At 43.1% G+C, this 23,835-nt stretch overlaps 2 protein-coding genes and 3 long non-coding RNA genes across 6 annotated transcripts in view; 2 read left to right on the top strand and 3 right to left on the bottom strand.

Annotated features, from left to right (window-relative positions):
• The window catches only part of LOC118710218 (zinc finger protein 883-like), an 86,854-nt gene that overhangs the window by 16,952 nt on the left and 46,067 nt on the right, over positions 1-23,835 (top strand). Inside the window, exon 5 of one of the 2 annotated variants that reach the window (XM_045575967.1) lies at positions 1,256-2,293. The exons of the other annotated variant lie outside the window; for it this stretch is intronic. Coding sequence (XP_045431923.1) covers positions 1,256-2,138 — 883 coding nt within the window. The 3' untranslated portion in view covers positions 2,139-2,293. Of the gene's footprint in view, positions 1-1,255; positions 2,294-23,835 lie in introns of those variants that run through there. 2 annotated transcript variants of the gene reach the window in all.
• LOC123651702 lies at positions 1,830-16,917 on the bottom strand. Its single transcript, XR_006740573.1, has 3 exons — positions 16,711-16,917; positions 15,004-15,005; positions 1,830-1,844 (listed from the first exon to the last, which is right to left on the bottom strand). It is a non-coding gene; the product is annotated as an uncharacterized LOC123651702 (long non-coding RNA).
• LOC118710250 lies at positions 9,913-10,946 on the bottom strand. The gene is made up of 2 exons (XR_004985346.2): positions 10,598-10,946; positions 9,913-10,507 (listed from the first exon to the last, which is right to left on the bottom strand). It is a non-coding gene; the product is annotated as an uncharacterized LOC118710250 (long non-coding RNA).
• Positions 11,422-23,835, top strand: part of LOC123651691 (zinc finger protein 530-like) — a 23,145-nt gene continuing 10,731 nt past the window's right edge. Inside the window, exons 1-2 of the mRNA XM_045575996.1 lie at positions 11,422-11,852; positions 12,721-12,847. Of these exons, the coding sequence (XP_045431952.1) occupies positions 11,703-11,852; positions 12,721-12,847 (277 nt within the window). The 5' untranslated portion in view covers positions 11,422-11,702. The remainder of the gene's footprint in view (positions 11,853-12,720; positions 12,848-23,835) is intronic.
• Positions 20,158-23,835, bottom strand: part of LOC123651705 — a 22,054-nt gene continuing 18,376 nt past the window's right edge. The window contains exon 3 of the long non-coding RNA XR_006740577.1: positions 20,158-20,267. This is a non-coding gene — a long non-coding RNA (uncharacterized LOC123651705). The remainder of the gene's footprint in view (positions 20,268-23,835) is intronic.

Here is a 23,835-nt window from a genome sequence, read left to right as displayed (position 1 = left end):
AGAGCCTTCTTCTCTTCTTTGTATCCCATTCTGTGCTTCTGTCCCTCTCTTGGTTAGTTTTTCATTATCTACTGACTTTTGGGGCCCATTACATATAACAGCAATTTCCTCAAAGTCTAACTCACTAATCTTGAAAATCTTTCTGAGGAATCATGCCTAGTCATGACAGATAAACATTTGTGGTGAAGATATTCTGTTTTCATAAGATCACCATGTACCTCACCAGTGTTTCCCTTTGTTCAGGTTGCTGCTGTAGAGCAGAGAATGTAGAGGCTCACACTGAAGAGAACAATTCTGTAAGAGTGTCACAGGCAAGGAATCCGAAGGTAGCCTTGTCTTCCCAGAAGAGCCACCCCTGTAAGAGTTGTGGACTTGTCTTGGGAAACATTTTTCACTTGACTGAGCTGCAGGGAACACAGCATGGACAGATTCTGTTGAGGTGTGGAGCATGTGCAAAACGGTTTTACTTCAGTGTAAAATTTGACCAGCAACATGTGAGAGAGAAGACTCTCATTAGAGGTATGGACAGGATCTCACATGCAAATGGCTGCAATTTCAATTTGTCCCAGAATCATTTCAAACGCAAGAATGTTGGGCAGAGTGTCCTTACCAGGTCAGGACATCTCCACCTAAAGGCTACTCAGACCAAGGACAGTCCAAATGCTATTTCAATGCCAGGGATGACATTTAAAAGGAGAAAATATTATTACACCAGAAAAGAACGTAAGAAAGACATGAATTGCAACCACACCTTTATTCAGGAAAAGAGTGTCCATACTGGAAGTCAGTGTTTTATGTGCTCTAAATGTGGAGAATATTGTCCCAAATTTTCTAGCTTTCATTATCTACATCAAAATCACACTGGAGAAAGGACTTATGAGTGCAGTGACTATGGAAAAGCTTTTAGCAGTAGCAGTGCCCTCCTTTATAATCAGAGAGTTTGCACAGGAGAAAGGCCTTTTGAGTACAATGACTGTAGGAAATCATTCACCAGGAGCAGTAACCTTCATTGTCACGAAAGAGTTCACAATGGAGAAAAGCCTTATAAATGTAGTGAATGTGGGAAAGCTTACACCAGTAATGCTAATCTTTGCCGACATCAGAGAGTGCACACTGGAGAAAGGCCCTATGAGTGCAGTGAATGTGGGAAATCTTTTACAACTAAGTCTTACTTTCATAATCATCAGAGAGTTCACACAGGAGAAAAGTCTTATCAATGCAGTGAATGTGGGAAAACTTTTACATGTGCTAATAGTCTCCAATATCATCAGAGAGTTCACACTGGAGAAAAGCCTTATAAATGCAGTGAATGTGAGAAATCTTTTATCACTAACACCCACCTTCGTAGTCATCAGAGAGTTCATACAGGAGAAAAGCCTTATAAATGCAGTGAATGTGAGAAATCTTTTTCAAGTAGCACTGGTCTCCAATATCATCAGAGAGTTCACAGAGGAGAAAAGCCTTATCAATGCAGTGAATGTGGTAAGTCTTTTACATTTAGTACTGGTCTCCAGTATCATCAGAAAGTTCACACAGGAGAAAAGCCTTATGACTGCAGTGAATGTGGTAAGTCTTTTACGTGTACTAATAGTCTCCAGTATCATCAGAGAGTTCACACAGGACAAAAGCCTTATCACTGCAGTGAATGTGGGAAATATTTTACCAGTAGCAGTAACCTTCATTGTCATCAGAGAATTCACACTGGAGAAAAGCCTTATAAATGCAGTGTCTGTGGGAAATCTTTTTCCAGTAGCACTTCACTTCATTGTCATCAGAAAATTCACACTGGAGAAAAGCCTTATAAATGCGGTGAATGTGGGAAATATTTTATCTGGAGCACTGACCTTCTTCGTCATCAGAAAGTACATACTGGAGAAAAGCCTTATAAATGCAGTGAATGTGGGAAATTTCTCAAAAGTAGCAATGGTCTGCAGTATCATCAGAGAGTTCACAAAGGAGAAAAGCCCTATAAATGCAGTGAATGTGGGAAATCTTTTACAAGTAGCACTGGTCTCCAATATCATGAGAGAGCGCACACAGGAGAAAAGCCTTATATATGCACTGAATGTGGTAAGTCTTTTACAAGGAGTACTAGTCTCCAATATCATCAGAGTTCACACAGGAGAAAAGCCTTTTGAATGCAGTGAATGTGGAAAAACTTTCCCATGTACCAGTGGTTTCCCTTATCATCAGAGTTCACATAGGAGAAAAGCCTTTAAATGCAACGAATGTGGGAAATCTTTTGCCAGTAGCAATGACCTTCATTTGTCATCAGAGAATTCACACTGGAAAAAAGCCTTATAAATGCCGTGGGAAATCTTTCAAAAGTAGCGATCGTTTCCAATATCATCAGACACTTCACATAGGAGAAAGCCATTATGAATGTAATTAATGTGAGATATCTCTCAGGCAAGTTTCTAAATATGCTTTGCAGATATGACTCCAAATATGAGAAATTTCTTGAATGTAAAGGAAATGTAGTTTCTTTGTTAGCTCTTAGCAATCATAGGGAGCAGGCACCTGGGTTAATTTGCTAGTGGAGCCGGGAAGCCGCTGGGGCGACCCGCGCTTTCTCCTCGGGGGGCTGCCTGAGTAGAGTGGCTGGGGCTGCGGCCGAAGCAGCCTCGCTCCAGGGCCTGGGCCCTAGGGGCCTGGGCCAGCATGGCCTGGGCCAGCGTGGCCTGTGCCAGCGTGGAGACATTGGTCCCTGGAGACATCAGGTACCGGAGAAGAGCTCAAGGGCAAATCTCTGTGCTCAGTAAAGAGAAAAGGCCAGTTCAAAACGAGTGCGCATAGTTTTGGGCTGTGCTTAAAAACACTTTACTGGGTACAGAATAAGTTTTAAAAGTGGTGGAGATAAATTAAAACTGGTTTCCCAAGTCATTGTAAGCAGCTTTTGAAATTCCCGGCCATGAGGCGGAAACTAGATGGTAATGGCTGAGAGTCTTCAGGTAAAGAATGTGTTCATTTGCATTTGAATGCTGCTCCAGCTTCAGGGAGTGGCAGGTGATTGGTGGTGAAGCAGCCCACAATGGTTAGTCTTCCTTGTCATTGGTATCAGCTAAGCAGAGTCATATAGCTACTTAAGTATGAATTGTGATTGACCTATGATTTTCTGACATTGTCTTAAATCCTAGTAAACTGCCTCTGGTGTGGAGAGGTCTAGGGGAGGCTGGAGAGCGCAAGACTATTAGCTCTCCTACAAAGAGATTATTCAGTGCTTTGTTTGAACTTTAGAAAAAAATTTTGAGATCTGAAAAAATTGTATGATTAGATCTGTTGCTGAAACTTTACCCTAAATAAGCAGGATGTATTAGAAATGTAATGTTATTAATCTAAGAAATGCCAAATTTATTTGACTTGCCAGCTTTAAAAGTTCAAAGTATAAGTTGAATTAGGAAAAGTTAATTGCAGTAACTAGATGCCTAGAATATGGCAGGCTAAACTGTATTAAACATTACATATGTTAAGAATAAGCAGTAATGATCAAAGATCTCAAGGATTGATTTATTCTCATTTGTCAGATGAAAAAGTATGTAATGCTTACACTTAAAAAAATTACTTTAAGTCAGTGATGCAGTATTTTTTTAAGTCAGTTTTTCTAAAGTAATGTTTAATGTAACATATGAAACTTTTATATTTGATTTGTTTTGTTTTGCTTTTCTCATATGCCATTGTTGTTGAATTTGGGCTTATACCTGCATCTTGTATTTTGTTTAAACTTTGGGAATCATTTTTGGTTTCAGTCATGTGTATCTACTTTATAGATTTAAGTAGACTTCATCACAAAGGTTTATAATTTATTTAGAATTGTGTTAAAACAATGTGAAAACAATTATTTGTATGATTAACCCCCCGAGACTGCTTGGACAATTTTCACCGATGTTCTGCAGTGGGGAGTAGAGGGGCTTAGAAATGTAGATAAATCTATATCTGTAGGGAAAATGTGGCATTTTACATTTCAGGTGGCTGTTAGAGGCCTGGGAACAGGTACTGGACCTGCTCCCTCCCTTGCCTTTAAAATTTGAGGCATGGTTATGTATTTTTGAAAGATAAGATTTTTATAAAAATTATAAAGAGTATGTCCTGACAGGTTAGCTAGGAGAGGCAAGCCTGTTAGTTTCCTGATGGGCATGGGGGCACCATATTTAGTCTTGAGAGAGCCAATAGGACCCGTACATCAGCCCAGGAAGCCACCGGACAAACTGCCTGTTTTCCTTGGACATCAAGAAGGACTGTGGTCCTCGGAAGGAACACGTACTGGGGGAATGCAGCTGTTGAACTGGTCCAAAGTGGAACAACGGATCTTTGAGGAGCTAAAGAAGGCTCTCATCTCAGCAGCTGCCCTAGCCTTGCCGGACAACGCGGAGCCCTTCCACCTCTTCGTGAGTGAGGTAAGAGACATTGCCAAAGGGGTTCTCACTCAGACTCGAGGTCCCTGGAAGAGACCTGTTGCCTATCTGTCTAAGAGACTGGACCCTGTGGCAGCCACAGCATTGCTAGTGAAGGAGACAGATAAGCGGACTCTGGACCAGGAGCTAACCTGGATGGGCCAGGCTTTTCTCCTGGACCAGCCCTGTGTCCAGATTCATAAAACTCTGGCCATCAACCCTGCCAGCCTGCTTCCAGATGATGATGATGGAACCCATTCATGACTGCACAGAGGTAACAGACGACAAGGTACTGTTCACAGATGGGAGCAGTTATGTTCAGGATGGGACCTGATATGCAGGGGCAGCGGTAGTCACCCTGGACCACACCATTTGGGCACAGTTCCAGAACTTTTGGCCTTAATCCAGGCCCTTTGATGGAGACACTGTGCCATCCACAGAGAAAAGAGGGTTACCAACTGCAGCCAGAAGGAATTGGCTGACCAGAAGCAAGCCACTGAAGGACCAGATGGTTGATGGACCCTCCAGATGACAAGACTGTTGGTCCCAGAGGCTCTAGGTCAGAGTTGCCCGGTGACACCAGGTTAAGTGTCACCAAGACTTCTGAACATCTGTGAGGCAGAGTTGCTAGAAGTACTGTCTGTGCACAGGTAAATGCTAAGCAAGGTAAGGGGATCCCCCCTGGGAATTCAGGTCCCAGGGAACCTCCCCAGGAAAGCATTGGTAGGTGGATTTCAGAGATTAAACCACCAGCATTAAGGTCTAGTTTTTATAGACACTTCAGATTAGGTTGAGGTATACCCCACCATCAGATAACAGCCCCACCTTGGTAGCTAAGGTATCTCAGAGTATAGCTCTAGCCTTAGGACAGGTAGGTGCGACTCGGGAGGAAGGGGGTTTAACTAAATGTGTCTTAGAATCGGTGAAAATTGGACCAACCCCCTGTCCTTTGCCCTCTTGAGGGCCAGGTGTACCTCTTACTCGGACAAGTTTTCCCTTTTTGGGAGGGGATCATGTATGGTAACCATTTCCTTGCTCAAGTTCTTACAGGCTCTGCAGTTTGCTTGTTCCAGATGCACTGCCAGTGCCCACCGCAGACCCTGTAGTCCCGGAACTCAATGTGGGTAAAGAAATTTGCTGCCCAAGGACTCAAAGGGATGCTGCACTGTTATCCTGAGCACGCCCACTGCTGTTGAAGTAGATGGCACCCAGACCTGACTACATGACTCCCAGCTCCTGCATGGCCTGGATCCTGGCAACTACAGGCCAGGAGGAGAACTGGTGCCTGCAGGAGGGGAACTGGACTTCAGTGAGGACAATACTGATGGGAACTGTGGTACTAAGGGTCTTGATAACTGTATTTGTTGTTTATGCTGAAAGAAAGTAGGCTGCTGAGTCAATGATTTGACTAGGCACATTAGACAAGGGGGGAATGAAAGGGCAGGGTGGGGCGAGGATGAACTCCCAACTCCGCCCCGTAGGGCGGAGTTATCCCTAGCCCTCAAAACCCCTGGACTGGGAGAAATTCACGCTCTTCCGCCATGCTGCCGGCATGAGTGGGGGAGCCTATGCTAGCATGGTGAAGGCTCTTTTGCTTATTGCATCGGACTCGGCTCCCTGGTGGTCCTTGGGGATCACGAAGTCTGGACATAATATTTATGTTGGACCCTTATGTAATATGTTGCACTTTCCAATATACAGAGACATATTGCCGAATTTATAAAATCTATGTCACAGCATATTTCTGTGGCTGGAGGTATTTATATGAACCATGTATAAAGCCCTACAGATAGCATCAATCCCCATCCTCACATGCCCAATGAAGCTAACTGTTTTCTAATTTGTTGAAGAAAATTAGGAATACCTGAGTCCTTGGTTGGTAATTGTTTTCGCTCTCACCTGTTGGCATGTAGGACTGATTCATGTTGGCCCAGAAAACATAGTATTGCAGAGGGACTGCCATTGTCAAGATCACACTTTTCCTAGATGCTAGTGATGAATTTATTGGGTGCATAAGTCATCATTGCAAGAATTGCCAGTCTCTTACAGCAAAAGAAACCATCAACAAAACAACAAGAAAGCCCACAGTGTGGGAGAACATATTTGCAAATGATACCACTGATAAAGGTTTAATCTCCAACATCTACAAACAGCTTATACAACTAAATAAAAGGAAGATAAATAATCCAATTAAAAAATGGGCAATGGACCTAAATAGAACATTTTCAAAAGAAGACAGAAGGAAGGCCAAAAGGCACATGAAAACATGCTCAAAGTCACTAATTGTCCGAGAGATGCAAATCAAAACAACAATGCGGTACCATCTCACACCTGTCAGAATGGCCAACATCAACAAATCAACAAACGACAAGTGTTGGCGAGGTTGCTGAGAAAAAGGAACCCTCGTGCACTGCTGGTGGGAATGCAGACTGGTGCAACCACTGTGGAGAACAGTGTGGAGTTTCCTCAAAAAACTGAAAATGGAACTCCCATTTGACCCAGTAATCCCACTTCTAGGAATATATCCCAAGAAACTAGAAACACCAATCAGAAAGGATATATGCACCCCTATGTTCATAGCAGCACAATCTACAATAGCCAGAATTTGGAAACAGCCTAAGTGTCCGTCAGCAGATGATTGGATCCAAAAACCATGGTACATCTACACAATGGAATACTATGCTGCCATAAAAAAGAAGGAATTCTCATCATTTGCAGCAACCTGGATGGAATTGGAGAACATCATGCTGAGTGAAATAAGCCAATCAATGAAAGAGAAACACCACATGACCTCACTCATTTGTGGATAATAAAGAGCATTATAAACCGATGAACCAAAAGATAGATATAGAGACAGTATATCAACAAGTAGACTGTCAAATTACAGCGGGGAGGGGAGGAAGATCTGGGGGAGATAATAGATCAACCGAAGGACTTTTATATATGCATATAAGTACAACCAATGGACACAAAACTCTGGGGAGAGAGGGGATGTGTGAGAGGGAGGGAGGGGGTGCATAAATAAATAAATAAATAAATAAAAAGAATTGCCAGTCTCATGTCTCTCTTTGTAAAATAATGAAGACTTCTTCCTAAAGCTTCTTTTATCTTGAGTGTTCTATTTACTGTGTGGGTTAGCTTATATGGAGATCAGGGTTCTCCAAGCACGATGAGGTGAATAACTTTTCTGGGGTCTCAAACATTCTTTGCTTTTCAGGGAACAATAAGGTGCAGAAATTAGCTCAGCAGTTTGCCAAATTCTCATTGTTAACCATATCTTCCTAGGAAATACTGTGGCCTCTGTAGTCCTCATGTGCAGATGGATGCTTTGAGACACAGACATCACTCCATAAAGGGAGTAGCTGTGACAACATCAAGTATGTTTCCAGCAGTGTGAATTTTTTCTTGTTTTCAAGGGATGCCCATACATTTGAAGGTAATCTCTTGCCCAGGTCTTCCAGAGGGCCATGTGCCCTAGTGCCTTCAATTCCGTGGGTGATGGTCACTGGTGTGAGGACCATTGCAGTTAGGGGAAACCCTTTCACTACAGAAACACTGACCTAAAGAGTTTTGGAGGGAATCGCAGCTCAGTAGATGGAATGTTCCTCATCTAAACATGCATCCAGGAACGTTTCTGAGAAAAAGACTACAGGAGCAGGGTATACACAGATGTGAGGATCTCCAGGCATGTTTATCTTCTGTGGACACAGTCATTGTCATTGAATATAATCAACAGGTTTTGTGGCTTCCTGTATCCTTTTCAGATGTTCACCTCGGAGCCATTGGTGAGCTGGCAAGAAAGGAAGAACAGAGGCAAAGGGTGTCTGTAGTTTAGGGATGGGGCTTGTGTGATTCAGCCAGCATTCTTGTTGGTTTGGGTGAAAAGTTCTTCATTGATTATTATATTTTCTGTCACTGAGGCAAAAGTGTCACCCAGAGAGCATAAGAAGGTGGATTGAATATAGATTTGCCAAACCTATTTTTTTAGTATATTTGAACTTACACGTTTTGGTTTTTTTATTTTGAACCAATCTTAAAAGCTATAATCAGTAAAATACGTGTTTAGTATAGTATTTTGTAAATCTTCTTGTGTGCATGAAACTGGAAATATTATAGTGATAATGCTGACCATATCTGTCACTGTAGTTCCTTCATGACCATATTTAATCTGTCCCTGTTCTTCACAGCTCTCCCAGTAATCATGGATTTACTTGCCATTTTTATAGAGAACTTTGCTTTTTCTAAGTATTTTCCTGCTTTATTTTATATTTCATAAGTATTTAAAGTTTCATTAAAGATATATTAGTAACTCATTTTTTTCTGACCTTTGAATATACCACCAATAGCTCATACTTTATTATGAATATTTTGTTTTTTCTTTTTTTTTTATAATATATTTTATTGATTTTTCCACAGATAGGAAGAGAGATAGATAGCTAGAAACATAAATGAGAGAGAATTATCAATTAGCTGCCTCTTTTTTTTTTAAGGACAATAATTTTTTAATATTTTATTGATTCTTTTACAGAGAGGAAGGGAGAGAGCGAGTTAGAAACATCAATGAGAGAGAGAGTCATCGAGTCATCGACCAGCTCAGCTGCCTCTTGCACCCCCCTCCCCACTGGGGATGTGTCCGCAACCCAGGTACATGCCCTTGACCGGAATTGAACGTGGGACCTCTCAGTTCACAGGCTGACACTCTATCCACTGAGCCAAACCGGTTTTGGCTATATTTTCTTTTCTTAACATTCTTCTCTACATGATCCATTGTCATGGGATGATTTGCTAATGTAAATAATATATGACAAAAGCTTTAATAATACAAAGGATGATACATGTATGGTGGAAGTTGCTGGTCTAGTTTCATTTTTTGCATGTATCTGTCCAATTTTCCCAACACCATTTATTGAAGAGACTATCTTGATTCCATTGTATGTTCTTGCCTCCTTTGTGAAATATTAATTGAACATAGTGGTTTGGGTAGATTTCTGAGTCCTCTATTCCAGTGTTTTTCAACCTTTTTTGGGCAAAGGCACACTTGTTTCATAAAAAAAATCACGAGGCACACCACCATTAGAAAATGTTAAAAAATTTAACTCTGTGCCTATATTGACTATATATAAAGTAATTCTCTTGAATAGGAATCAAATAAACACAAAGAAAGTATTTTATAATTACTTTATTATGAAATATTAAGTAAACAAAATAGTGAAAAATTATAAAATTCTTGTCTTGTCTGCACCTACGGCACACCAGGCAACATGTGCCGCGGAACAGCGGTTGAAAAACGCTGCTCTATTCTATTTCATTGGTCTATATGTCTGTTCTTATGCCAAAAAAATCAATAAAATACATTAAAAAAACCAAAAACACAAAACAAAGGGTGCTTGCCAGCATTAGATCCTGCCTTCTAACAAGTGTAGGGAACAGGTTTATAACAGGGAAAAGGCTAGGGTGAGGAATGTAGCTACATGCAGGCCTGGAGGTTAGTAGACATGAGCTATCATTTTATTTTATTTTTAATTCAACAAACATTTACTGAGTGTCTATTATGAGCTAGATATTGTTCCAGATGCTTGGGACACAGCAGAGAACAAAAAGGTCCCTGCCCTCGTGGAGCTTACAGTGTAGTGTTTATGACCACCTTGCCTGCATGCTGTCTGTGACCCTGGGCAAATCCCTCCTCAGCCGTCCAATGCAGGAAGATGCAGGCCTGGCCCAGGCATGGATAGCATGTCTGATGCATTGTAGATGCCAGACAGATCCCACCTCCAACCCACTACCCAGAGAGTAGCTCAGGCTGGAAGTTGACTTTTAATAATAAAATACAGGGGGAGGACAGAGGGAGTGCAGCTGGTGGGGTGGTACGCTGCCATACAGGGTCTGCGTTGGCTACACAAACTGCTGCTGCTGCTGCTTCTTGGTGGCTGCCTTTTTGGCCAGGTCCTTGGCCTTCTCTGTAGCTGCCAGTGTCGTCTCCTTTGCCTTCTCCATGGCTTCCTTGGCTGTCTCAACTAGGGTTTTGGAAGGGGTCTCACCTTGCAGCTTGGCCAAGATGTATTAAAAACCCTTCATTGACTTGGTCACATTGCTTTTGAACCGGCGAGACCAAATTCCTGGACAGCTCTGGAGACGCCAAATAAGCTAGAGGAGACCCAAGCTTCCCTGTGGATTTCGGTCCAGTAAACACATCGTTCCTCCACCACCATCAGCTGGGCGTGGTTGATGTTCCAGGTGAAGGTGGTCATGGTCTGGTTCTGTGGGTCCACAATGGAATCCTCCAGGATGTACACTGAGTGAGCAACATTGGCAGGAAATAGTCACTCAGCCCAGCAGGGCATCCTGTTGGTTTTGGTCAGGAGTCTCCGGGACAGGAGCTTCTGGTCAGGGGTGACCTCCCGGTGCAATATGTCTTCCATCAAGACATGTTTGCTATAGGGATTCCGGTACACACTGTGGCCCGGGAAATGCTTCACCATTGTCCCAGCCGGGCGGGGTCAGCACGGGAGCAGCATCAGGGGCTTGGAGCCCGGGAGGCACGCGGAGGCCAGGCCCAGGCTCCGCCCAAGCCCGCGGCCAGGCACCAGCTCAGTCACCGCCCCACTGCACCCCAACAGCAGCAGCCGCCATGAGCGACATCAGCTATTATTATTATTATTACTAATATTATTATTTTAAATATATATTTTATTGATTTTTTACAAAGAGGAAGAGAGTTGAAACATCGATGAGAGAGAATCTAACTATTATTATTTCCTCAACTCTAATTCTTTACAGATCCTCTGCTCCTTACACAAGCCCTTCAGTTTGTCAATTTACTTTCTTTTTCCTTTGCCTCTCTGCCCTCTATTATGTCAAAACTATGTCTACCTTCTTTCTAAGTCGTTAGAATTAAATGTCAGTTCTACTCAGGTTCCCCCATTGCCAGCTTCAAATAAGTTGGAGTGGTGAGAAGTACGTCTCAGGGCCCATCTCTCTCCAGTCCATGCTCTGCTCCAGTCTGTCTAACTGCCCTGAGCCTACATGGCATGTTCTTGGGTTATTTGCACTTAAATCCACTGGAGAAAGCAGAGGAAATACAGGATCCTGGCCTCGGAGCATAGGAACTACATTACCCAGAAGGCCATGCATGGACTGCCACCAGGCTGAGCCAATGGAGGCTCAGAATAGGCATTTCTGTTCCCCGGTTCTTTGGGGCGGAGCCGTAGTCTGGAAGGCGGGATTTTATCTTCTGTCAGGTCTGTCTCAGGCGGTCAGGAGCTCCCGGTGGCAGAGAAAAGGCCGGAGAGAGGTGTTCCCGCCTCACAGCCCATGGGGAGAGCCTCCGGGGGTGCAGGAAGCTCGCGCACCGCACGCGCCGGGGCCCGGACAGGCGCCGCCGTTCCCGCAGCGGTTTCCGCTCCCGCCCCGCTGCGCCCACGGAGCCCAGTGGCGGCGCCCGTGTGGACGCGGGTGGCCGAGGTGAGTTTGTGTCCCCCGGGCCCTCGCCAACTCCTCACCCCGCACCCCACAGCCCGGTGCGGGCCTGTCCCTCCTGCAGCTCCGTCCGCGGGGAGGACCGTGAGGAAGGCGGAGGGGAGGGAGGAGCGCGGGGGCTTCTGAGGACACAGCCAGTGCGGGGCGGAGAGGACAGGGGTGACCGGCCTCTGAGGTTCCCCTGAGGGTGTGGCTGTGAGGATTGGCGGGCAGATCAGAGGCTGCAGGGAGGACTCACAGCCTCATGGGGGCTTTCCCGGCTGTGGGGTCCCTCAGGGGCCTGGGGTGGTCCTGGACCCGCTGGAAGACAGGCTTCTCCACATGCCATGTGCCAAGTTCATGGGGGAGTCCAGCGAGACCCAGTGGCATTGGAGCAGGAAGGGGGCAAAGCTGAGGGAGTGAACCCGGGACTGAAGATGGGAAGGGGATAAAGATTACCCAGTGTGTGCACATCTGGAGGAAGTGCGAGCTGATTGTTCCCTGGACTTGGTGTGGGGACATAAAGGTGAAGGGTAAACTCAGGCTTGGCTTTATCTTGGAGGCATGGTCTAGGAGACTGCAGTGGGATTGCTTGGCAGGAAGGCTGGGGCCCTGCAGGCATCCCCAGAGTTTAAATGGCATTGCTCTCTCCCCTCCCCTCCCCCAATCCTTCCCACCCAACCCAGCTGCTCTGCTGAGGGCAATCCCAGTGAGTAATGAGACTGTGATGAGAGAGCAGCCTGCACTGGCATTAGAGCCTGCTGTCCACACTAACCAGGTGCCCTGGAGGAGGTTGAGGGGGGAAGGTGTGTAAGAAGTAGAAATGGGGTTCTCAGAAAGACGTCTGTGGTTTCAATTGTCTCCATTCTGCTAGGTTGGCATGACCTTTGAGGACATTGCCCTGTACTTCTCCAGGGAGGAATGGAGCCTCCTGGATGGGGGTCAGAGACAGCTGTACCTGAATGTGATGCTGGAGAACTTTGAACTTGTATCCTCGCTGGGTAAGACCCTCACTGTCACCAGTGATCTGGACTTGGCTTTGGGATTTCCCAGGCTCCATTCCCCAGGGTGTGCTGTGTCCTCCCATGCATCCTGACCCGCGGGACAACAACGGGGGCATGCAGGAACCACCTAAGAGAATGAAACAAACAAGGAACTTGGAAGAATGGAGGCAAGACAAGGTTCTGATCAAGCCTCAATTTTATTCTCTGAAATGGCTGTATTTATACAGCAGAAACAAAGGGGGGCAGGGTTGCCTATGCAGAGGGGTCTTTGCATAACATTCCAAGGTGCAACATTCCAAGGCTGGGCTATCTAGGGGGTAGGATCAGGAAGGGGAAGCTGCAGGAAGATGCTAAGCAGTGGTTAATCTTATCTTCTGGCCAACCCCTCAGGGCACCGCATAACTTCTGCTAGAAGGAACTTAATTCTATTTCCTTAAGACTGAGTTGCTTGCCTCAACTCTGCTGGCTCCCAACACCCATGTAGACTGTGGTTCTGCTTGATTTTCCAGTTTGCTGGGTAGTTGCTGTCCTGGAGAGGGTTGGTCTGTTTCCCCTACTCCCCTCTATTCCTGAAGTCCCAATTCTCCCCAATGGACTAAGTTCACAGGGAAGGACTCGTGGTTGGTAGTGTTGCAGGAATCCTGAGGGATTGCACCTGGATCAGTAAATAAAGCATTTTTTATGTTCCTGTTGGTCATTTGTACATAGTTTTTGAAGAATTGTTTTTACATCCTTATCTTGCTTATGAACTGTATTTTTTGGTTAAAGAATCTTTTGAATACCTTGTTTATTTTATAGATTAATTGCCTAATAGGTAGAGGAACACATGTTTTTGCATGCGCTTAATTGTGCTTTGCAGATATTGCTCCCCCATGTCCTCTTTTTTATTAATTCCATGTCTCTGGCAACCCTGGGTTCGGCAAGTCTAGTGCCACCATTTTTCTGACAAGTTCAGATGCTTGTTACTATTTTTTTAGCAGTAAAAAATATTTTTTAAAACTTTACAATATGGCCGAAACCGGTTTGGCTCAGTGGTAGAGCATCGGTCTGCGGACTGAAGGGTCCCGGGATACATTCTGGTCAAGGACATGTGGGTTGGTTGTGGGCACATCCCTGGTGGGGAGTGTGCAGGAGGCGGCTGGTCGATGTTCTCTCTCATTGATGTTTCTGGCTCTCTATCTCTCTCCCTTCCTCTCTGTAAAAAATCAATAAAATATATTTTTTAAAAAACTTTACGATATGATTTTCATTGTACATATATAGGATTCATCTTTGCAGTGTTACAAATACTTTACAATAAAAAATTAAATTTTCTTTTTTTTAAAAAATATATTTTATTGATTTTGTACAGAGAGGAAGGGAGAGAGAGAGAGAGTTAGAAACATCAAAGAGAGAGAGTCATCGATCAGTTGCCTCTTGCACATCCCCTACTGGGGATATGCCCGCAACCAAGGTACATGCCCTTGACCTGAATCAAACCCGGGTCCCTTCAGTCCCCAAGCCGACGCTCTATCCATTGAGCCAAACCGGTTTCGGCTAAGTTGTTTTTTTTTAAAGGCATGGGAGAACATTTCTAGGTTTTATAGTTGTGCAGTTAAAAAAAAAGTTAGGCCGAAACCGGTGTTGCTCAGTGGATAGAGCATCAGTCTGCAGGTTCGATCTTGGTCAAGTGCATGTACATTAGTTGTGAGCACATCCCTGATAGGGAGTGTGCATGAGGCAACTGGTAGATGTCTCTCTCTCATCGATGTTTCTACCTCTCTATCCCTCTCCCTTCCTCTCTGTAAAAAATCTATAAAATATATTTTTTTAAAAAAGGAAATAAGGAAAATAAAGATCATTCTACAAGTATTAGAACAAAATACTATTGGAATCACTTCAATAAACGTTTTTTGCTTAATCATGAACATGACTCCACATTGTATTAACTTCTAAAAGAACAAATGAATACAGAAAATGAATGTAATCTGCAACATAAGATGTATAAAAAAAAAAAAATCAAACTGAATGTTTCTTAATTGTCTTTTTGTGCATGAGATTTAGTCAGTGACTGTGATCAAGAGGTGGACAAACACATTTCTAAATGCAGAGCTTGTAGCCTGTGTAAATTACAGCATCTACCAGCCATGTCTTTTGGAGGAAGAGCTAGAAACCACTTACACAACAGGTTAAATTTTATGATATGAAATTACTGTGTATACAGAGCAGGGAAAAAATAGGCTTAAAGTTACAAGTGAAACATGGGTTTCTTCTTGTATTCTTCGTTTTTGTTTTTTAAAATACACTTTATTGATTTTTTTTGACAGAGGAAGGGTGCGGGATAGAGTTAGAAACATTAATCAGCTGCCTCCTTCACATCTAGCACCAGGTATGGGCCTACAACCAAGGTACATGCCCTTGACTGGAATCAAAGCCTGGATCCTTCTGTCTGTAGACCAACAAATGCTCTAGATCACATGTGTCAAACACAAGGCCCGCGGGCCAAATCCGTCCCGCCAGGCCTTGCAATGTGGCCCGCACCACGCTGTCATCACTGCACTCCGCTTCGTTTCCATCACAATGACAGTTTATGACTGTTCAGTAAACCATTCGGCCTGCGATTTAGGCTGGATTTTAGATTTTGGCCCCTTCTCTGATTGAGTTCGACACCCCTACTCTAGATCCACTGAGCCAAACTGTTTAGGATGTATTCTTAGTTTTTATTATTTTTTACAATTTAAAAACTTTTATTAAATGGGAAAAATGGAGGAATTAGAGTATCTGTTAATATTTGTTAATTATTATATTACTAGTGGCCCGGTGCATGAAATTTGTGTACTCCAGGGCTGGGGAAATCCCCAGCCTGGTCTGTTCCCTGTCATAGTGCAGGAGCCCTGAGAACCATTGGCCAAAGTGGTAATCCCCGCCCACCCATCCAGGTCTCCTTGATGGATTGCTCAAAGGAGGTAGTCCGGAGCTGGGGGAGACCTGCAGACCCTGGGCCTGATCACAGTGGAGGCTTGAGGACCCCAGGTGGTGGAGCTGCAGTGGAGGCTTCCTTCTGTGTAGGCATGTGCCTAACCCCAGGCCCAGGCCTACGCCCACAGCCTGCTGATTGGTCGTTACTGTGACAGTGTCCTGAACAATTTGCATATTACCCTATTAGATAGAGTTTCCAAATGAATAACTGTAAACCTATTTTTGCCCCACCCTACATATTTTCTCATGAAAAGTCATGCATGGAAGGGAATAATAAGACCTTTCCAGGATAGTCTTTTTTTTTTATATATATATTTTTATGGATTTTACAGAAGAAGGGAGAGTGAGAGAGAGAAACATTAATGATGAGAGAGAATCATTGATTGGTTGCCTCCTGCCCACCCCACACTGGGCATGCAGCCCATGATCTAGGCATGTGCCTTTGGCTAGAATTTAACCTGGGACCCTTCAGTCCCACTGAATCCACTGAGCCAGACTGGCTAGGGCTATCCAGTACAGTCTTAAAACAGTGTTCATATAAACATTTCATTCTTTTATATATATATATATATTTTTTAATTGATTTTTCACAGAAAGGAAAAGAGTGATAGAGAGTTAGAAACAGCTGCCTCTTGCACACCCCCTACTGGTGATGTGCCCGCAACCAAGTACATGCTCTCCACCAGAATCGAAACTGGGACTCTCCAGTCCACAGTCTATCCACTGAGTCAAACCGGTTTCGGCCATATTTCATTCTTTATGTTTTTGGATTTCATATTCGTCAACATCTCAGCTCTTATAGTTATGCACAATATCTAAGCCAATATAGAAAGAGCAACATAATGCAATTCCAGCTGTAATATTGATTGTAGTCACACGACCTACCATCTAGGATTATTGACGGTACAGTTTCTGAACTGCCCCAGATAATGATCTATCAAAATACAACCCCATCCGGTGAGCCCAGTCTCTTGGGAGCGTTGTTATATGTCCTGGAAGCCTAACTCCTCAGAGTAGTTCTTCAGTGAAGCATTGAATGATACTTCTGCCTGAGCTTGCAAAGTGGTCATTAGCATGGAAATCTTAAAGTCTAAAATTACCTCTAGATGTTTTTCGTTTATGAATCTCATTGCTATCTTTTCAGTGGCGTTGAAGGCTCTGTATACAAGGAACTAATGTGGATTAGTATTTGTAATCTGACAAAGTCTTGACCAAGATTCTTTAAATATCTCCGAGCTTCTAGTCAAAGCATTAAAGTACTTTTAATGAAGTTATATGGAACTTGCTTTTGAGACAGAGTCATTGCTTTGTTATTAGCCTGCAGTATAGTTTTAACATACTTTTATTATTCCCTGGGAACTCCAACTATTTGTGTGAATTTCTGTCTGTATCTCAGTATTCGCTTTATTATGCTGATCAGAACTGAATGCACAATATCTCCAAGCGATTCCTTCATATGATTTGCGAATATTTTCTCTCATCCTCTAGATTGCCTTTTCATTTCATTTTGCTTTTGTGTGTGTGTGTGTGTGCCATGAAGAAGCTATTTTTGTTTATTTGTTGCAGTGTGGACTGTTTATTTTTTCTATTTTGTCTGGTGGTTGGTGTCACATTCAGAAAATCCTGTCCAAATCAAACCTCCAAAACTTTTTCTCTAGGCTGTCCTAAGGAGTTTTAAGTTTTAGTGCTGATATTTAATTCTGTCCTGCAGGTTGAGTTACATTTTAGAAGTGGTGTCCACTTTTGTTATTTTACTTGTGAATATCGATTTTTAGCAGCGCCATTCATTGACACATTTCTTCCATGTCTTGCAGCTTTGTCAAAGATTACTTGAAAGTATGTGCCTGGGTTTATTTCTGCGTTTTCTCTTCTGTACTATTGATTTATGTGTCTGTGTTTCTGCAGCAGCACACTCTTCACTTGTTTTCTCTTTGCAATAAACTGATGCCATCAGCTTTGTTCTTGCTCAAGATTGCTTTTGTTAGTGGAGGTCTTTCAGTTCCATACATTTCAAGATTCTCTTTTCATTTCTTTTTTTTAAAATATATTTTATTGATTTTTTAGCAGAGAGAAAGGGAGAGAGATAGAGAGCTAGAAACGTCGATGAGAGAGAAAGATTGACCAGCTGCCTCTTGCACACCCCCTACTGGGGATGTGCCCGCAACCAAGGTACATGCCCTTGACCGGAATCGAACCTGGGACCTTTCAGTCCGCAGACCGACGCTCTACCGCTGAGCCAAACCGGCTTCGGCTTCATTTCTTTGTAAAATACCATTGGAGTTATCACTGTGTAGATTTATTCTGTAGATCCTTTGTGTACTATAGATATCTTCACGATATTTCTTTTTCAAATTTATGTACAGAGGGTGTCTTTCAACTTATTTGTGTTTTCTTCCATTCCTTTCATCACTGTATTATAGTGTTCAATGTACAGATGTTTCACCGGTGCATGTGCCTGGACAAGGAATTGAATTGTGACCTCCTAGTTCATTGGTTGATGTTGAATCACACTGAGCCATACTAGCCATCCATTATTTATTGATTTTAGAGACAGGAAGGGAGACAGAGAAAGAGAGAGATGGAAATATTTATCTGCTGTTCTACCCATCTCTGCATTCACTGGCTCTCCCTGAATGGGGGATCAAACCCATAACCTTGGTGCATAGGGACCACACATTCACCAACTGAGCTACTGGAATCAGGCCTAGTCATGACAGATAAGCATTTATGGTGAAGATATTCTGTTTTCATAAGGTCATCATGTCCCTCACCAGCATTTCCTTTTGTTCAGGTTGCTGCTGTGGAGCAGAGAATATGGAGGCAGCAACTGAGAAGAACATTTCTATAAGAGTGTCACAGGCAAGGAATCCCAAGTTAGCCTTGACTTCCCAGAAGAGCCACCCCTGTGAAGGTTGTGAGCTGGTCTTGGGAAACATTTTCCATGTGATGGAGCTGCAGGGAGCACAACATCCACAGATACTGTTGAGCTGTGGGGCATGTGCAAAACACTTTTATTTCAGTGCAGAAATTCACCAACAGCATGTGAAAGAGAAGACTTTCATGAGCCGTGTGGACCAGATCTCACATGCAAACAGCTGTAATTTCAACGTGTCCCAGAATCATTTGACATGCGGGGAAGTTGGCCAAGGTGTCCTTACCGAGTCCGGACATCTCCACCTAAAGGCTACTCAGACCAGGGACAGTCCAAATGCTAGTTCAACGCGTGGGATGACATTTCAAAGGAGAAAAAATGATTATACCAGAAAAGAATGTAAGAAAGACATTAGTTGCACCCACATCTTTATTCAGGAAAACGGTGTCCATGATGGAAGCCAGTGTTTTATGTGCTCTGAACGTGGAAAATATCTTACCAAATTTTCCAGCTTTCATTATCAACAGAGACGTCAGAGTGGGGAAAAGCCTTTTGAGTGCAGTGAATGTGGGAAAGCTTTTACCAGTAGAAATGGCCTCCATTATCATCTGAGTGTTCACAGTGGAGAAAGGCCTTATGAATGCAATGAATGTGGGAAATCTTTTCCCAGAAGCACTGACCTTCGTCGTCATCAGAGAGTTCACACTGGAGAAAAGCCTTATAAATGCAGTGATTGCGGGAAATCTTTTACCACTAGCAGTGACCTTCATTGTCATCAGAGAATTCACACCGGAGAAAAGCCTTATCATTGCAGTCAATGTGGGAAATCTTTTAGCAGTAGCACTGCCCTTCATTGTCATCAGAGAATTCACACTGGAGAAAAGCCTTATAAATGCAGTGAATGTGGGATATATTTTACCTGGAGCATTGCCCTGCGTCGTCATCAGAGAGTTCATACAGGAGAGAAGCCTTATAAATGAAGTGAGTGTGAGAAATCTTTTTCAAGAGCAATGGTCTCCAATATCATTGGAGAGTTAACACTGGAGAAAGCCATTATGAGTGCAATTATTGTGAAGTCTCTCACAGTCAAATTTCTTAAATTCACTCTGCACAAAAGAGCCCAAATGTGAGAAATTTCTTAGATGTAAAAAAAAAGGAAATGTAGTTTCTTAGTTAGGACTTAACAATAGAATAAGAATATTTGTGATATCTCATTTGTCTGAATTATATCTAATACATTTAATTCCCCTACATTATCTAACATCCTCCCAACTGTTTTTGTTGTTGTGTTTGTTCGTATTTATGTTGGTATCATATGTATCTGTGTTGTACTTTCTAACATACATATACATGTTGCCAGGTCTGTTTCACTGCATATTTCTGTCACTTAAGGTATTTCCCCTGATCCACCGATAAAGTCCCTACAAATGGCATCAATCACCATCCTCATGTGCCCAGGGAAGCTAACTCTGTTGTGTGTTGAAAAAAATTAGGAATACCTGAGCCCTTAGTTCTTCCTGTTTCCCTGTCATGCATTGCCACATAGGACTCATTACTGTTGGCCCCAGTAAACATAATGTAGAGTGACTGCCATTTTCAGGGACATGCCAGTGATAAATTTATTGAGTGCCTTAGTCATCAGTGGGAGAACTGCCAGTCTCAGGTCTCTTTGGTTTGTAAAATAATGAAGGTTTTATCCTAAGACTTCTTTAATCTTGGGTGTTCTATTGACTCTATGGGTTAGTTCACTGGTCGGCAGACACATTAGTCAACAGAGCCAAATAGCAACAGTACAAGAATTGAAATTTCTTTGAAGAGCCAAATTTTTTAAACTTAAAACTTCTTCTAATACCACTTCTTCAAAGTAGACTCGCCCAGGCCATGGTATTTTGTGGAAGAGCCACACTCAAGGGGTCAAAGAGCCACATGCAGCTCGTGAGTTTGCCAACCACTGGGTTAGTTCATAAAGAGATCGGAGCTCTGCAAGCCTGATGAGGTGAAAAGCTCTTAGGGGTCTCAAACATTCTTTGCCCTTGAGGAACTGTATGATGCAGAAATTAGCTCAGCAGTGTTTGCCTAATTTACATTTCTGCCTGTATTTTTCTAGGAAACACTGTGGACCCACTAGTTCTTCATGTGCAGATGGATGCTTTTAGACACAGAGATCACTGCAAAGAGGGGGTAGCTGTGATAACCTCAAGTATGTCTGGGAGCAGCGTGAAATATTTTCTTGTTTTCAGGGGATGCTAAGACATTTGAAGGGAACCTCCTACCCAGGTCTTGCAGAGGGCCATGTGCCCAAATGCCCTCAATTATGGGGCATGGTCACTGGTTGGAGGACCATCGCAGTGAGGGGAACCCCTTTCACTGCAGAAACACTGAACTAATTGTTGGACGAGACTGCAGCCCATGAAGTGGAATGGTCCTCATCTAAATGTGCATCCAGGAATGTTTCTGAGGAGAAGACTATAGGAGCAGTGTGTACACAGATCTGAGGGGCTCCAGGGAAAACTGATTGTACATTTTTGCATTTCTTTTTTTCTTTTTTCTTTTTTTTAAAAATATATTTTATTGATTTTGTACAGAGGGGAAGGGAGAGAGATAGAGAGTTAGAAACATCGATGAGAGAGAGTCATCGATCAGCCGCCTCTTGCACACCCCCTACTGGGGATGTGCCCGCAACCAAGGTACATGCCCTTGACCGGAATCGAACCCGGGACCTTTCAGTCCCCAAGCTGACGCTCTATCCATTGAGCCAAACCAGTCTCGGCACATTTTTGCATTTCTAAACAGTGTGTGAGGGATACAAATTCACATCCTAGAGAATCTTTTATTTGGTAAATCATTAAGTAAACTATTTTTTCTTGGTGACTTTGTCCTGCTACCTCACTGTTTGGTTGTATTTTTTCTGGAAATTTATGGTGTATCTTTTGTCAGATGTGTATTTTCTGTGTCTGTATCTTTAAAAAAAAATTTTTTTTATTGTTTTTTTTTACAGAGAGGAAAGGAGAGGAATAGAGAGCTAGAAACTTCGATGAGAGAGAAACATCGATCAGCTGCCTCCTGCACACCCCTTACTGGGGATGTGCCCGCAAGTACATGCCCTTGACTGGAATCGAACCTGGGACCTCTCAGTCCGCAGACTGATGCTCTATCCACTGAGCCTGTGTCTCAGCCGATTTCAGCCTGTGTCTGTATCTTGATTAAAACTGCTGATCATATGCTCTAATGTGCTATTAGTTTTGGCAATTTTCTTTCTTTTTTTTTTTTTTTCTATTTTATCATTTTTATTCTTTTTAGTGAGTGCTTTCTTGTGTCCTAAGAAATCTTACACCCAGACTTTGTGATTCCCAAGGACTACCAGGGAGCCGAGTCCGATGCAATAAACAAAAGAGTAGTTTTGGCAATTTTCTTCAACAAAAACACATTGGAACAACAAAGGTGGATATTGTAATTTCACTCATTGTGTTCCATTTTTTATTTAGGAGATATTTTTTTTTTGCATTGAAATTATATATTTTAATATGTTTTACCTTTTAAAAAAATATAGTCGGCTGAAACCAGTTTGGCTCAGTGGTAGAGCGTCGGTCTGTGGATTGAAGGGTCCCGGGTTCAATTCCGGTTGGGGGCATGTACCTTGGTTGTGGGCACATCCCCGGTGGGGGGTGTGCAAGAGGCAGCTGGTCATTGTTTCTCTCTCATCGACGTTTCTAGCTCTCTATCTCTCTCCCTTCCTCTCTGTAAAAAATCAATAAAATATATTAAAAAAATATATATATATATATGTACTTGAATACATTTTGGATCAATGAATACAGCATTGGACTGCAGACTGAAGGGCCCTCATTTGATACTGGTCAAGGGCACATGCCTGATTTGTGGGCTCAATTTCCAGTAGTGTGCGTGCAGGAGGGAGCTAATCAATGATTCTCTCTCATCATTGATGTTTGTGTCTCTCTCTTCCTCTCCCTTCTGTGGAATCAATAAAAACGTGGTTTTTTAATTTTTTTAATATATTTTATTGATCTTTTACAGAGAGGAAGGGAGAGGAGAGAGATAGAGAGCCAGAAACATCAATGAGAGAGAGACTTCGACCAGCCGCCTCCTGCACACCCCACACCAGGGATGTGCCCGCAACCAATGTACATGCCCCCGACCGGAATCAAACCTGGGACCCTTCAGTCCGCAGACTGATGCTCTATCCACTGAGCCAAACGGTTTTTGCAGTAAAAACATGTTTTTGCCCTAGCTGGTTTGGCTCAGTGGATAGAAAATCGGCATATGGATTGAAGGGTCCCAAGTTCAATTCCATACACCTGGGTTGCTGGCTCGGTCTGAAGTGAGGCGTGTTCAGAAGGCAGCCAATGATTCTCATCATTGATGTTTCTGTCTCTCCCTCTCCCTTTCTCTCTGAGATAAATAAAAAGATATATTTAAAAATAAATAAAAACATTTTAAATAAAAATTTTTTTTAAAGTTTATATTAGAGAAAGAGGAGTGAAAGAGACAGATAGGAACATGAATGCATTAACATCAATTGGCTGCCTTCTGCACGCTACTCCTGGGGATGGAACCCTCAACTCAGGCATGTGCCCTCACTCCCCAAATCAAACTGGGGAGCTCTTGGTGCATGGTTCGATACTCAACCACCTAGCCTCACCATGGGAACATTTTTTGTTTTGTTTTTTTAACATATATATATTTTTTTTAAATATACATATTTTATTGATTTTTTACAGAGAGGAAGGGAGAAGGAGAGAGAGTTAGAAACATAGATCGGCTGCCTCCTGCACACCTCCTACTGGGCATGTGCCCGCAACCAAGGTACATGCCCTTGACCAGAATCGAACCTAGGACCCTTCAGTCCGCAGGCCGACTCTCTATCCACTGAACACACCGGTTTTCAGCATGATTCACCGTTTTCATACTCTTCAATTCATGGGGAGCAAATCTCTTAAAATGAGCATCAGGGGGATCAAATAACTCCTTTTTAGCCATTTTCAAGATGTCTCATAAGGAAGGTCATTTCCCGGTGCCCCTACCAGCAGGTGGCGCTGTTTCCTTGGATTGATATGGAGAATCCTTCCATCACCATCTTGGACTCTGGACCCATATTACCCAGAAGGCCTTGTGAGAAATGCCGCCCGCTCAGCCA

This window comes from Pipistrellus kuhlii, unplaced genomic scaffold (assembly GCF_014108245.1).
Source record: "Pipistrellus kuhlii isolate mPipKuh1 unplaced genomic scaffold, mPipKuh1.p scaffold_m20_p_71, whole genome shotgun sequence".
Classification (NCBI taxonomy): domain Eukaryota; kingdom Metazoa; phylum Chordata; class Mammalia; order Chiroptera; family Vespertilionidae; genus Pipistrellus; species Pipistrellus kuhlii.
The sequence above is the reverse complement of the archived record's forward strand: the minus strand, read 5'-3'. Positions and strand labels throughout refer to the sequence as shown.